Source organism: Anolis sagrei, chromosome 5 (genome assembly GCF_037176765.1).
Source record: "Anolis sagrei isolate rAnoSag1 chromosome 5, rAnoSag1.mat, whole genome shotgun sequence".
NCBI classification, from domain to species: domain Eukaryota; kingdom Metazoa; phylum Chordata; class Lepidosauria; order Squamata; family Dactyloidae; genus Anolis; species Anolis sagrei.
Genome location: NC_090025.1, coordinates 73,027,245 through 73,042,104, shown reverse-complemented (window position 1 = coordinate 73,042,104; position 14,860 = coordinate 73,027,245). Strand labels below are relative to the sequence as shown.

General features: G+C 43.1%; 1 protein-coding gene and 1 long non-coding RNA gene across 2 annotated transcripts in view; one reads left to right on the top strand and one right to left on the bottom strand.

Moving 5' to 3' along the window:
* Positions 1-4,953, bottom strand: part of LONRF1 (LON peptidase N-terminal domain and ring finger 1) — a 21,870-nt gene extending 16,917 nt beyond the window's left edge. The window contains exon 1 of the mRNA XM_060778550.2: positions 4,042-4,953. Within this exon, the coding sequence (XP_060634533.2) occupies positions 4,042-4,660 (619 nt within the window). The 5' untranslated portion in view covers positions 4,661-4,953. The remainder of the gene's footprint in view (positions 1-4,041) is intronic.
* Positions 4,810-14,860, top strand: part of LOC137097168 (uncharacterized) — a 23,846-nt gene continuing 13,795 nt past the window's right edge. Inside the window, exons 1-2 of the long non-coding RNA XR_010910011.1 lie at positions 4,810-4,894; positions 11,080-11,194. This is a non-coding gene — a long non-coding RNA (uncharacterized lncRNA). The remainder of the gene's footprint in view (positions 4,895-11,079; positions 11,195-14,860) is intronic.

Sequence of the window (14,860 nt, the reverse complement as noted above, 5' to 3'; positions counted from 1 at the left end):
GGTTTTTTTCAGGCTATATGGCCATGTTCTAGAGGCATTTCTCCTGACGTTTCGCCTGCATCTATGGCAAGCATCCTCAGAGGTGAGGTCTGAGGATGCCCGAAAAAACCCACAAGAACTGAGTGATTCCAGCCATGAAAGCCTTCGACAATACTCAGAGAAGTTTCCAAGAGTTTGGTGAGATGCCAGCACTCAAAATTAATTCAGTATTTCCTTATGCTGCTGATATGGATCCAGCTATTCTTTCTACAAACTGTAGCCTGCCAACTGCAAGGATTAAACAAAGGGCCCTTCCACACAGCTGTATAAAATCCATATTGAACCTGATTATATGACAGTGTGGACTCTGATAAACCAGAATATCAAAGTAAAACATCCCACAATATCTACTTTGAACTGGATTACCAGAGTCCACACTGCTATATAATCCAGTTCTATGTGGATTTTATACAGCTGTGTTGATGGGGCCTGGGTTATCTGAGTCCACAGTGCCATATATTCCAGTCCAAAGCAGGTAATGTGGGATTGGATTCAGCTGTATGGCCCCTCCCAGACAAGCCCTATATCTTAAGATCTGATCACAGATTTTCTGTTTTAAATTGGATTATATGAGTTCACACTGCAAGATAATATGGGATAAACAGAAAACCTGGGATCAAATCCTGGGATAGTGGACCTGTCACTGATTAAAACTAGAAAAAGTAACTAAGCAACATCAGAATACAGTCAAGATGGCAAAAATTATCAATGAAGCTTGGAGAGGCTGCCAGTTTTTTTCCTGACCCTACCAACTAGGGCAAGATTGTGCTTCCTCCTTTCTTTCCTTTTGTACTAAAAACCCCTTCCACACAGCCATATAATCTAGAATAACAAGGCAGAAAAACCCACAATACCTGCTTTGAATTGGGTTATCTGAGTCCACTGCCACATATTTCAGTTCAAAGCAGATAATGTGTGGAAGGGGCCCCAGATTAAAGCAGATGTTGTGGATGGTTTGCCTTTATCTTCTGGGTTATATGACTGTGGGCCCTTCCACCCAGCCCTATATTCCAGAATATCAAGGCAGAAAATCCCACCTTATCTGAGGGTGGACTCAGATAACCCTGTTCAAAGCAGATATTGTGGGATTTTTTTTGCCTTGATATTTTGGGATGCAGGGCTGTGTGGAAGGGCCCACAGTCATATAACCCAGAATATCAAGATAGAAAATCCCACAATATCTGCTTTGAACTGAGTCCACACTGCCATATACTCCAGTTCAAAGCAGATATTGTGGGATTTCTTGCCTTGATATCCTAGAACATAGGGCCGTATGGATGGGCCCCAAGCTACAACAAGGTGTTATTCTTGTGGGTACAAGGGAGAGAGCCTTTTCCTCTGTGGCTCCCCGACTTTGGAACCCTTTAGCTGGAGAGATCAAGAAAGCCCCTTCACTAGAAACGTTCAAAAAGAACCTTAAAACCTGGCTCTTCCGCTGCACCTTTGATGAGTAGGTGCACACCATGACATTTTACGCCCCCCAACATTTTTGCTACTGGAGCTCATGCCCTCCAAATGGGAAGTTTAGCCTCACAACTGTGTTTTATGAGTTCCCCGTAAATATCCTGCTCCTATTTTATCTCATTACAGTCTTTTGTTTTATCCTTTACATGTGGTCCGCCCATTGTTATCGTTACTGTGATTGTGTTTATTAGAATGCTATTTTATGACTGTTTTTTTTCTTATGTAATTTTGATTACGTTGTAGTTGTTTATGCTTTGATTTTATTGCTGTAATATGTTGTCCGGGCTTGGCCCCATGTAAGCTGCTCCGAGTCCCCACTGAGTAGATGGTGGCGGGGTATAAATAGTTTATTATTGGGTTGTTTTGGGTTTTTTCGGGCAATATGGCCATGTTCTAGAGGCATTCTCTCCTGACGTTTTGCCTGCATCTATGGCAAGCATCCTCAGAGGTATTGAGGTCTGTTGGAACTAGGAAAAAGGGTTTATATATTTGTGGAATGACCAGGGTGGGACAAAGAACTCTTGCCTGCTAGAGCTAGGTGTGAATGTTTCAACTGACCACCTTGATTAGCATTTGATGGCCTGGCAGTGCCTGGGGCAATCTTTTGTTGAGAGGGGATTAGATGTCCTTGTTTATTTCCTCTCTGTTGTTTTGCTGTTGTATTTTAGAGTTTTTTTAATACTGGTAGCCAGATTTTGTTCATTTTCATGGTTTTCTCCTTTCTGTTGAAATTATCCACATGCTTGTGGATTTCAATGGCTTCTCTGTGTAGTCTGACATGGTGGTTATTAGAGTGGTCCAGCATTTCTGTGTTCTCAAATAAAATGCCATGTCCAGGTTGGTTCATCAGGTGCTCTGCTATGGTTGACTTTCCTGGTTGAAGTAGTCTGCAGTGCCGTTCATGTTCCTTGATTTGTGTTTGGGCAATGCTGTGTTTGGTGGTCCCTATGTAGACTTGTCCACAGCTGCATGGTATACGGTAGGCTCCCACAGAAGTGAGAGGATCCCTCTTGTCCTTTGCTGAACGTAGCATTTGTTAGATTTTCTTGGTGGGTCTGTAGGTAATTTGTATGTTGTGTCCTAGTCATCCGTAAACCAGATCAACAATTGGGTCACACCGTTCACAGAAAACCCACACACACAGATAGATATCTACATAAAAACTCCAACCACCACCCAGGTCAAAAAAGAAGCTCCATTAAAGCTTTGGCAGACCGTGCAAAAAGAATCTGCGAACCCCACCTCCTCCAAGATGAACTGAACCACCTAAACTGGCTTCTACAGGCCAATGGATACTCCACCTCAGACATCAGAAGAGCTGCAAGACCGAGAACAAGCCATGAAACTAAAGACAAAGATTTACCCAGAGAAAAAGTGTTCTTGCCATACATCAAGAACCACATAGGGAAGCTGATGAGGAAACACAACATACAAACTATCTACAGACCCACTAAGAAAATTTAACAAATGCTACATTCAGCAAAGGACAAGAGGGATCCTCTTACCTTCACACTTGCCTTCAACAGATAAGAGTTCTTTGTCCCATCCTGGACATTCCAGATATATAAACCCCCTTTCGTAGTTCCAACAGACCTCACTACCTCTTGAGGATGCTTGCCATAGATGCAGGCAAAAAGTCAGGAGAATGCCTCTAGAACAGTGTTTCTCAACCTGGGGATCGGGACCCCTGGGAGGGTCACGAAGGTGTGTCAGAGGGGTTGCCAAAGACCATCAGAAAATATAGTATTTTTTGTTGGTCATGGGGGTTCTGTGTGGGAACTTTGGCCCACTTATTTATTTATTTATTTACTTTGCTATCATTGGTGGGGTTCAGGATGCTCCTTGATTGAAGGTGAACTATAAATCCCAGCAAGTACAACTCCCAAATATCAAAGTCTATTTTCCCCAAACCCTTCACATTTGGGTATATTGAGTATCCGTGCCAACTTTGGTCCAAATCCATCATTGTTTGAGTCCACAGTGCTCTCTGGATGTAGGTGAACTACAACTCCCAAACTCAACGTCAATGTCCAACAAACCCTTCCAGTATTTTCTATTGGTCCTGGGAGTTCTGTGTGCCAACTTTGGTTCAATTCCATTGTTGGTGGGGTTCAGAATGCTCTTTGTTTGCAGGTTAACTGTAAATCCCAGCAGCTACAACTCCAAAATGACAAAATCAATCCCCCTCTGCCAACCCCACTGGTATTCAAATTTGGGCATACCGGGTATTTGTGCCAAATTTGCTCCAGTGAATGAATGTACAACCTGCAGATTATTATTTACATGGCGATTCATAATGTTAGAGTTATGGTTGGGGGTCACCACAACATGAGGAACTGTATTAAGGGGTGGCGGCATTAGGAAGGTTGAGAACCATTGCTCTCTAGAACATGGCCATATAGCCCCCCAAAAAATCCACAACAACCCAGTGATTCCGGCCATGAAAGCCTTCGACAAAGATTATGATTATGATTCTGGATGGAGCCTGGGTGGTGCGAGGGTTGGCTGCAGCGCGAATGGCCCTTCCCGGCGTCTTACCTTCGGCGAGGCCGCGGCTGGCGGCGTGCAGGGCTTCCCGGGGCCGCCCTTGTGCCAGGAGCTGCCCGAGGCGCCGCCAGGCCCGCGCCCTCTCGCACTCGGCCGGGAACCACTTCTCGCCCAGGTGGCGGAGAGCCACGGTGACGGAGGCGGGAAGCAACCCCAGAGGCTCCCCGCAACGGCGGCACCGGGCGCGGAGCTCCTCGCTCAGGCAGCGGCGGCAGGAGCTGTGCCCGCAGGGAGCCGTCACGGGCTCGCTCAAGAACCCGCGGCAGCCCGAGCAGCGGAAGAGCCCTTCTTCTTCTTCTTCCTCCTCCTCCTCCCGCTTCTCTTCAGGCGGCGGGGCTGTTTCTTTGGCTTCCGCGGCCTCCTCCTGCTCCTCTCCCTCCTCCTCCTTCTGCCGGAGACGGTAATGGAGCACCAAACAGTCCACCAAAGTGCTGAGGCGGCGGCGGCAACTCGGCATAGGCGGCGGGCCCAGGCGCAGCGCCGCCGAGTAGGCCTCCAGCGCTTCTTTCAGGTGGTGGCCTAACGCCAGGCGCTCTCCTCGTCGAAGGAGCCGCTCCTGCTCCGACGGGACGCCGGGCTCTGAGGGAACTTCCATCGAAGGAGACGCCATGAGACCTTCCTCCTCTCAGGGAAAGGGGGCGTGTGGCACGCGACGACGACGCCGCTCGAGACGCTCCTTCCAAACTCCCAACTCTGTCTGAGTGGAGCTGGGCGCGCCTGCGCACTCCTGTCAAACAACCCCTCCCCCCGCCCCTTGTGGGACAATTCTTCAACCGCCCCTGCGCGCGCACGGCAAGCTCCGCCCACTCGCCTCTCCCTCGTTGCCACTTTTCTCACAGAGCAGGTAAGCTCTCTCAACACAGATCCCCTCTCCCTCGCCACCTCCCCCCTCCCTTTCGCCGGCGCGCGAGACAATCCCGAGCGAGGCCACAGGCTTACATAAAACCACACGTCATCCACCCCTTTCCCGCGCAAGCTGGCCTCCGATTGGCTAGACGGAGTAAGGGGCGTGGCGGGCGAAATTATAAAACAAGGCCACGTGGCCCAAGGTTTGGTTGGCTGCCTGGCTTTTGTTGTTCTTCCCAATTTAATGAGAATCATAATCTGGGTTGCTGTAGGTTTTTTCGGGTTATATGCCCATGGTCTACAGCAGTGGTTCTCAACCTGGGGTACCCAGCTGTTTTTGGCCTTCAACTCCCAGAAATCCTAATAGCTGGTAAACTGGTTGGGATTTCTGGGAGTTGTAGGCCAAAAACATCTGGGGACCCCAGGTTGAGAACCACTGGTCTAGAGGCATTCTCTCCTGACGTTTTGCCTGCATCTATGGCAAGCATCCTCAGAGGTAGTGAGGTCTGTTGGAACTAGGAAAAGGGGTTTATATATCTGTGGAATGACCAGGGTGGGACAAAGGACTCTTGTCTGCGGGAGCTAGGTGTGAATGTTTCAACTGACCACCTTGAATAATAATAATAATAACAACAACAACACTTTATTTGTACCCCGCCACCATCTCCCCAAGGGACTCGGTGCGGCTTACATGAGGCCGAGCCCAAATACAACAATACAAGCAATAATAACAACAATACAAGCAAATTAAAATAAACATGGACAATACAATCATAGAATCAAGAATCAAAGAGTTGGAAGAGACCTCATGGGCCATCCAGTCCAACCCCCTGCCAAGAAGCAGGAATATTGCATTCAAATCACCCCTGACAGTGCAACATTAACAATAAGACCACACGATTAAAAACTATGGGAAGGCCAAATGTAAAATTAAAATTCGAAGTAATGCTGGAACATGGGCAAAAAAGTGATGGGGTGTTTGTGGAAAACATACAAGCAGACCTAAAAAGTAAAGTTCTTTGGAGGACAAAGTGCTATGGGATCATTATTCTGGGAAGGCACACTGGAACAGCCATGTCTTCAAGCTCCTCCTAAAGACTGCCAGAGTTGGAGTCTGACTGATGTCTTTAGAAAGTGAATTCCAGAGTCGGGGGCCACCACCGAAAAGGCCCTCTCTCTCATCCCCACCAATCATGCCTGCGATGCAGGTGGGATCGTGAGCAGGGCCTTTCCAGATGAACCAAGAGATCGTGTGGGTTCGTATACAGAGATGCGGTCATGCAGGTAGGCGGGTCCCAAACCGTTCAGGGCTTTGTAGGTAAGAACCTGCACCTTGAATTGGGTCCGGAAAATGAATGGCAACCTTGAAATCCATAAGCATGTGGACAATTTCAACAGAAAGGAGGAAACCATGAAAATGAATAAAATCTGGCTACCAGTATTAAAAAAAACTCTAAAATTGCAACAGCAAAACAATAGAGGAAACAATCTGGGACATCTAATCACCTCTCAACAAAAGATTGCTCCAGGCACTAACAAGCCACACCAAACAACAGCCAGGCCATCAAATGCTAATCAAGGTGGTCAGCTGAAACATTCACACCTAGCTCCAGCAGACAAGAGTCCTTTGTCCCACCCTGGTCATTCCACAGATATATAAACCCTTTTTCCTAGTTCCAACAGACCTCTGAGATCTGAGGATGCTTGCCATAGTTGCAGGTGAAACGTCAGAAGAGAATGCCTCTAGAACATGGCTATACAGCCCGAAAAAACCTACAGCAACCCAGTGATTCCGGCCATGAAAGCCTTCGACATTATTATTATTATTATTATTAATAATAATAATAATAATAATAACACTTTATTTGTACCCCGCTACTATCTCCCCAAGGGACTCGGTGCGGCTTACATGAGGTCGAGCCCAAATACAACAATACAAGCAATTAAAATAAAACATGGACAATACAATAATGCAACATTAACAATAAGACCACACGATTAAAAACTATGGGAAGGCCAAATGTAAAATTAAAATTGAAAGTAATGCTGGAACATGGGTGAAAAAGTGATGGGGCGTTTGTGGAAAACATACAAGCAGACCTAAAAAATGTAAAGTGCTTTGGAGGACAAAGTGCTACACAGAATCATAATCCATTTTAGGTATTACCTCTCCTGATGGCTCAAGGCGGGGTATATATGGAATATGTGCAATCGACATCTGCAATGATCCAGTCTACGAGTTTGGATCATGTGGTTTTAATGTTTTTTATTAAGTGTTCTTAATTTTTATACTTCATGTTAAACAGATGGCTGGATGGCCATCTGTCAGGGGTGCTTTGAATGCGGTTTATTTGCTTCTTGGAAGGGCGTTGGACAGGATGACCCACGAGGTCTCTTCTAACTATGATTCTCTGTCCCATTCTCTTATGATGGAATTGTCCTATTTATTTTATTTTATTTGTTTCATATACTTATACCCCGCCCTTCTCACCCCCCGAGGGGCGACTCAGGGCGGCCTCACAGCAAACGCCATTTGGTGCCATCATAATGATATGAACAATCAACAAATTCATTAAAACAAAGCATTAAACAGTTGTTAAAACACGCCAATTAAAATCTGGGTCCAGGTTAGGGTTAGGGACACAAAGGGACAGAAGGAAAACTTTCTAAACGGAAAAACACACCAAATGGAAGTTGTAAGACATTAAAGGGAAAAAGAAAGACCAGGTGATAGACGGCTGACAAATGCAATAGCCTTAGATGTAACAAAGGAAGAAAGATCAAACAACAAAACATACCAAATGGAGCATTAAAGGAAAGGAAGAAAGTTCACATAGGTCTCATGAAGTCCAAATGGTATTTGATGGATTGAATGACCTTTAATCAGGAAACTGGGGAAATTACTCACTTTAATTGTTTTGGTAAACACCAGATCAAAGTACCATATGGAACAGGAACAAAGGGAAAGAGAAATGTGAAGGGAAATATATGAAAGTGTGGAACATACTTGCAAATCCTATAAAAGCCTCATGCATGATTCGTTTAGTGTGGGACCTGTTTTTCACTGCTACCATCAGACCTTCTTGCAAATAAAATCGATTGTATTTCCATCTCCTCGCTTCTCAGTCTCATTGGCAACAGGTCCTGGAGGTTTCAGGTTTGCCTTTTAAAGGGGCAATGCAACTAGGCTCAAAAAATATATTAATACTAGCTGTACCCCCCCCCCCCCCGCACGCGCTGCTGTGGCCAACCTTCCCTCTTTCTCTTCTTTCTTTCTCTCCTTCCTTCCCTCCCTCTTTCCAACCCTTTCTTTCTTTCTTTCTTTCTTTCTTTCTTTCTCTCCTTCCTTCTCTTCTTCTTCCCTCCCCCCCACTTTTTCTTTCCCCTCCTCTTTTTCCCCTTTCTTCCTTCTCTACCTATTCTTGGATTGCAACTCCCAGCAGTCCTCCTGATCAATCTACCTACCTACCTACCTATCTCTATCTTATCTATCTATCTATCTGGAGGATTGCTGGGAGTTTATTTATTTATTTACTATATTTATAGCGCGCCTTTCTCAGCCATATGGCAACTCAAGGCGGGTTACAGATTGGTACAATTCAATGTCAGGCATTTATAAAAGTGCCATTAAAAACAATCAACATTACAATATAAAACATATATAAGAACCGTTAAAGCATATAATCATTGGTGTCATCCAGCTAAAAACGTTATCCAGTAACATTGTCTGGCCATTCCATGTTCATCATTCATAGTTCTGTGTTATCTATTTCGCTGCATTCTCAAAAAGCTTGCTCAAAGAGCCAGGTCTTTACTTTTTTTCAGAAAGTCAGGAGGGAGGGGGCCGATTTAATATCCCTGGGGAGGGAGTTCCATAGCCGGTGGGCCACCACGTAGAAGGCCCTGTCTTTCGTCTCTGCCAATCACACTTGCGAGGCAGACAGAATCGAGAGCAGGGCCTCCCCAGACGATCTTAAGTTCCTAGATGGTTCATAGGAGGAGATACGTTTGAACAGGTAATCTGGGCCAGAATCATTTAGTGCTTTATAGGCTAAAGCCAGCACTTTGAATTATGCTCGGTGGCAAATTAGCAGACAGTGGAGCTGACACAACAGAGGCGTAGTGTGGAGAGTTGCAGTCCAGGACTAGGAAATTGGAAATAGGCAGGGAATGGGATGCTCTCAAAGAAATCCAAGGAGAATAAATAAATACACTCCATTTAGGGGAGAAATGAAATACTCAGTACTTGACAGCAGTAGATTAAAAAAGGAGCTGGGGTTTTAATAGATTAGAAGCCAAACATGAGTGATAGATCACAAGCTAAACATCAGCGTGACAGCTAAAACCAGTAAAGTTTTAGGATGGATCTGCACACTGTCCTATATCCCATGATCCAAACCCAGATTATCTGCTTTGAACTGGATTATATGATGCACCTACACTGTCCTTATATCCATGGATCTGATCCCAGGTTATAAACCATGAACTGGATTATATAAATCCCCACTGCCATATAATCTGGAATAAGCAGATAATCTGGGATCACATTGTGGGATATAGGGCAGAGTAGAATCCAGCCTTAGGCCCCTTCCACACAGCTGTATACAATCCACATTGAAATGGATTATATGGCAGTGTGAACTCAAATAATCCAGTTCAAAGCAGATATTGTGGATTATCCGCCTTGATATTCTGTGTTATAAGGCTATGTGGAAGGGCACTTAAACTGCATCAACAAGACTGTTGGATCCAGATCAAGGAAATGTTGAATACCACTTTGTTCCGCTTTGGTCAGACTTCATTATGTCCACTTCTGATAATCAAAGTTCAAGAAGTATTGACAAGCTGGAGGTACTGATATGATAAAAAGTCTAGAAGCCAAGCCTTATGAGGAACAGTTTAGGGAGTTTGAGAAGTTTGGAAAAGAGAAAAGAAGATTGAGACATACTTTGGTAACCATCTTATCTGAAGTGATGCCACGTGGAAGATGAAGCACGCCTGCTTCCTGATACTCCAGAGACAAGAACCAATAGATTCAAAATTCAAGAAAAGAGACGTTAAATCTAGAATATGGCTGCAATTTGTTGACTGGGAAATATGAACATATTATGCTGGAATTTTGTCACCTTCACTGGCTTTCAGTCTAATTTCAGGCCCAATGTTTTTAACCTTTGAGGATGGGATGAGCAATACGTAGCCATGCATTCCCCTGGAAGTTTTCCTATCTGTATTACCTCCAGCCAGGATCCCACATGCTGTTGCCTGGCCACCAAAATTCAGTGGCAAAAAGCAATAATAATAATAATAATAATAATAATAATAATAATAATAATAATGATGAAATGGCAGGGAGAAGGTTTGAGGAAAAGAGGCAAAAGACAGTTTCTGAGGTCTGTAAAAGCACAGTTTATTCTCAGTTGACGCCAACTGACCCTGTTGGTATTCCAAAAAACAAAGTGATGAACAAAAGAATTGTCTTGGTTTATATACCCTTTAAAATAATATGCATGCATCATACAAGCATTACAATGTGCATCACAAAATTCCACTTTTACATTTACTTCAATAGCATATTTTAACTTCAACACCTTCAATCTTTCATTAAGCACCTTTATCTAAAGAGCTGCTTATTAGTGGACCATAGCGCCAGACTGTCTGCTACCGACTACTGATAGCAAGATCTTCCATCAATCTTGAGATAAGCCCCCCCCCCCCCCCCGAAGAAGTCTCCTGATAGCAAGGCTCATTAATCTTACGATAAGCCCTGCTTGGTACAAAATGGAAGAGTCTTGATATTTACCAGAGACATTCCTTTCTCAGACCATGGCCTCTTTGTGGCATCTAATTTGCAGCATTTAAGAAGAGAATATTTTCCTAAGTGAAGTGAAATTCATGCATACATACATATCCTTTTGTGATTTCATATATATTTTCTAATTCCTATTATATCCAATACATATTTTCTAATATGTGTATTTTGTATTTTCATCATGCCTTCATCAATAATAATAATAATAATAATAATAATAATAATAATATCTTAATTTTCCATCATGTCAGCCTCTCAAAAGTGCTAATTAGTTTAAAACAAACGCCAGTGCTTCCTGTATACCTTGTTTAAAGCAATGCATTTAACAGGTTTTTTTTCTTCTTGTTCTGTTGTCTCCCTGACAAATTTCATAGCAGAAGCATGGCGGATGATCTCAACACCTGGAAATTGTCCACTCCTTTTCTCTCTACACAAATGTACCCAGACCTCTGGTTCAGAGACGTTTCCATGGATGAATCGATTAACAGTGTAAGAACCCAATCTGGTTTTGCCTCATTTTCCCGATTACTGATTGTTATATATTTGGCTGCACTCCTTTTTATTTTACTGTCTGTAAATTTTTGAGAAGGTTTTTTATGCTGAAAACTGCCTGGAGAACAGTTTGTTCTAGTTCAGCCTTTCAATGTTGTAAATAAAGCAATTAATGAACAGAGAGCGTGGTATATGTGCTACCCAACCCAAAGCTGAACCGAATGACCTTAAGGTTTCAAGAAGAGGCTGGGGAAACTGTATGTGATCTCAGTTCCCCGAAATTAAACTCTTTGCCTCATAGATGGTGATAATCTATGTTGACTATTACAGTTTTGCAAAACCCAGTCCGGTAAATAGCATTAGACTGTTAACACTGGGACAAAAGAGTGGGTGAATTACCAGTTTGCTGAGTTCATAGAAGACAGGGAACCAGGAGTGTCATCATAGTTTTAAAATGTCTTGGGTTCAAACGATTGATACAGATTGCAAGCAGATTTATGTTGCAATTCTGCAGAAAAATCATTTCAGAGCTGTCAACATTTTCAGAGCGTTTTTGCATTCAAAGGATTGCTGAAATTGCGCAAAACTAGTTGCATTTTGCTATTTGTGTGTTGCTGCTAATGAGGCAGACTTGTGTTATTCAACCATAACAGTTTTTCGTTTTTTTGAAATTTGTTTTCTTTTTAAATTTGAATTTAATTTAGTCCATAAACTAAACTAGTTTTATTGATCTGCCAACCACTCATGCTTTATTTCACTTTCAGACAGCATATGTAACCAGTGGCTCCCAACCATTTCACTTTATAATCAGAGCACCCTTCATTTATGGAGATTTGCCGACTGAGAATGCAGCTTTTCTCTGTGTTATGTAAAGCATACAACTTGTTTATTTCCTGTGGAGCAGGGTTGCATAATGTACAGGGCACTCCAACATAACCAAAAATGTACTCAAGGGTGTTTCTTATCTGCTAGAGCAGGCACAAAATGAATTTTTAACATTCTAATTTCTTTTTACATAATCATATTCGGATCTTTGGAATAATAACAATTTAAAAACAGTAGAAGAGTTAAAAAGAGCTGTAGACTACATATGAGAGAGATCTCATTAGTTCACAGCTTGGGGATAGTAAGATCCATACAGAACTAGTACCAAAGCAGCTTTAGACATACTGTTGGTGGATCCACATGTAATGTTTATGCTGCTTCTAGCCTTATGTTTGAAGGACATTGCACACAGGTTATATTAGTAATCTTCAGGCATACAACCAATATGTATTTTCGGACCATGTTCCCTCTAAGACAGTGGTTCTCAAACAATGGGTCCCCAGATGTTTTGGCCTTCACCTCCCAGAAATCCTAACAGCTGGTAAACTGGCTGGATTACTGCAATGCACTCTACGTGGGCCTGCCCTTGAAAACGGCCCGGAAATTCCAGATGATCCAACGGGCGGCAGCCAGCTCCTTACAGGGAGCGGTCAACCCTCCTGTTCAAGGAGCTCCACTGGCTGCCATTAATCTACCAGACCCAATTCAAGGTGCAGGTTCTTACCTACAAAGCCCTGAACAGTTTGGGACCCACCTACCTGCGTGACCGCATCTCCATATACGAACCAACGCAATCCCTTCAATCATCCGGAAAGGCTCTGCTCATGATCCCACCAGCCTCGCAGGCGCGATTGGTGGGGACAAGAGAGAGGGCCTTTTCAGTGGTGGCCCCTTGACTTTGGAACTCACTCCCTAAAGACATACAGGCCCCAACCCTGGCAGTCTTCAGGAGGAGCTTGAAGACGTGGCTGTTCCAGTGCGCCTTCCCAGAATAATGATCCCATAGCACTTTGCCCTCCAAAGCACTTTACATTTCTTTAGGTCTGCTCGTATGCCCTTCCACAAACACCACTATCACCTTCTCGTTCATATCCCAGCATCACTTCCAATTTTAATTTTACATTTGGCCTTCCCACTGTTTTTAATTGTGTGTTGTCTTATTGATAATGTTGTATATTTTATTGTCTTATGTTTTTTATTTTTTATTTTAATTACTTGTGTTGTTGTTTTATCGCTTGTATTGTTGTATTTGGGTTCGGCGTCATGTAAGCCGCACCGAGTCCCCTGGCGAGATGGTAGCGAGGTAGAAATAAAGTATTATTATTATTATTATTATTATTATTATTATTCTGAGAGTTGTAGGCCAAAACACCTGGGAACCCACAGGTTCAGAACCATTGCTCTATGTTCAAAATAGTATAACATTTGGAATACAGCTTGGAAGCAAGGATTACTTGTAACTAGTTCCATAGTGAAATGCAACCAAGGCTTATAATGTTTTCAACTTAAAGCAGGATAACTTTACTTTTTTATGGCATGGCTCTATTTTTTAGTTACTTTTGTAGTTACAGCAGTGTGATCTCACCAATAGTGGAAGAAGAATAGTGTACTGTTGCCTTGTACAGTAAGGTAGGTATTGAGCCAATGAGGTGGAAAGGAAGCAAACGAGCCTTATAACACAGACTAGCAGCTGATGTGGTCTCAACCGAAACAACTGTTTTAAGATACTTCAAAAATGCAGAAAAAGGTTACTTAAATGACCTACAGTAGGTATAACAATATAACTGTATTAGAACCATAACATTTAGAGTTTGTTTAAGTAGGGGGCAAAGGAGCAATAGACTCCAAAGCTGCTTCTATAGATAGTGGGTTTTGTGAGCTGCTACATAAACACCAAAAGCTCTTGAGATCTAGATGCTAGAAGCCATCATACAGCTTGTTCCTCATCATATTCATACAATTTGCACAGCAGCAGTCACATTCTCAGCCTCAGAGAAAGGCCATGGCAATCTCCCTCTGAACAGATCTTGCCAAGAAAAACCCATGATAGGGTCACCATAAGTCAAAAATGACTTGAAGGTACACAGTAACAAAGCCATATGGAGCAATTGTGCCATACTATATGAAATAAGTGAATGGGTGGGGAACCCATCTGTTCCAACACCTTGTTCAACTGTTTATGGAGGCTTTTATGCTACTGGAAACAACACATAGTCTGCACACATCAGACAGGCGCCCTCCCTCATGTCCTTTCGAAAAAGCCTTAAGACCTGGCTGTTCGAGAGGGCATTTAATTAAGTGCTAAGCAACAACATTACGGTAATGAGAACTGTAATGGTATAAGGAAAATGAGACTGGCTATGATTCTATTAAGAGACGAAGCGGATTTTTATGTAGTTTGTATTTGTTGTATAGTCATATGTTGTTGATACTGGCCTCTGTAACTGTCTTTTTATGTGTACTGTACACCGCCATGAGTCGCCCGTAAGGGCTGAGAATGGCGGTCAATAAGTGCATCTAATAAATAAATAAATAAATAGTGTGATTTATCTCTGCTTATAGATTGAAAAGTAAGGCTGGATATGGAAATTTGCCAGGTCAGTGTCCCAAATAGTCAAGGGCGGTTCAACCCATTACGCGAAGTAAGCATTTGCAGTATAGTTGATTTTGCCCAGGGGCGCTCTTGGGGGAAAATAGACCTTGACATATGCGAGTTGTAGTTACTGGGATATATAGTTCACCTACAATCAAAGAGCATTCTGAACTCCACCAATGATGGAATTGAACCAAATATGGCACACAGAACTCCCACGACGAACAGAAAATATATATCAGTGA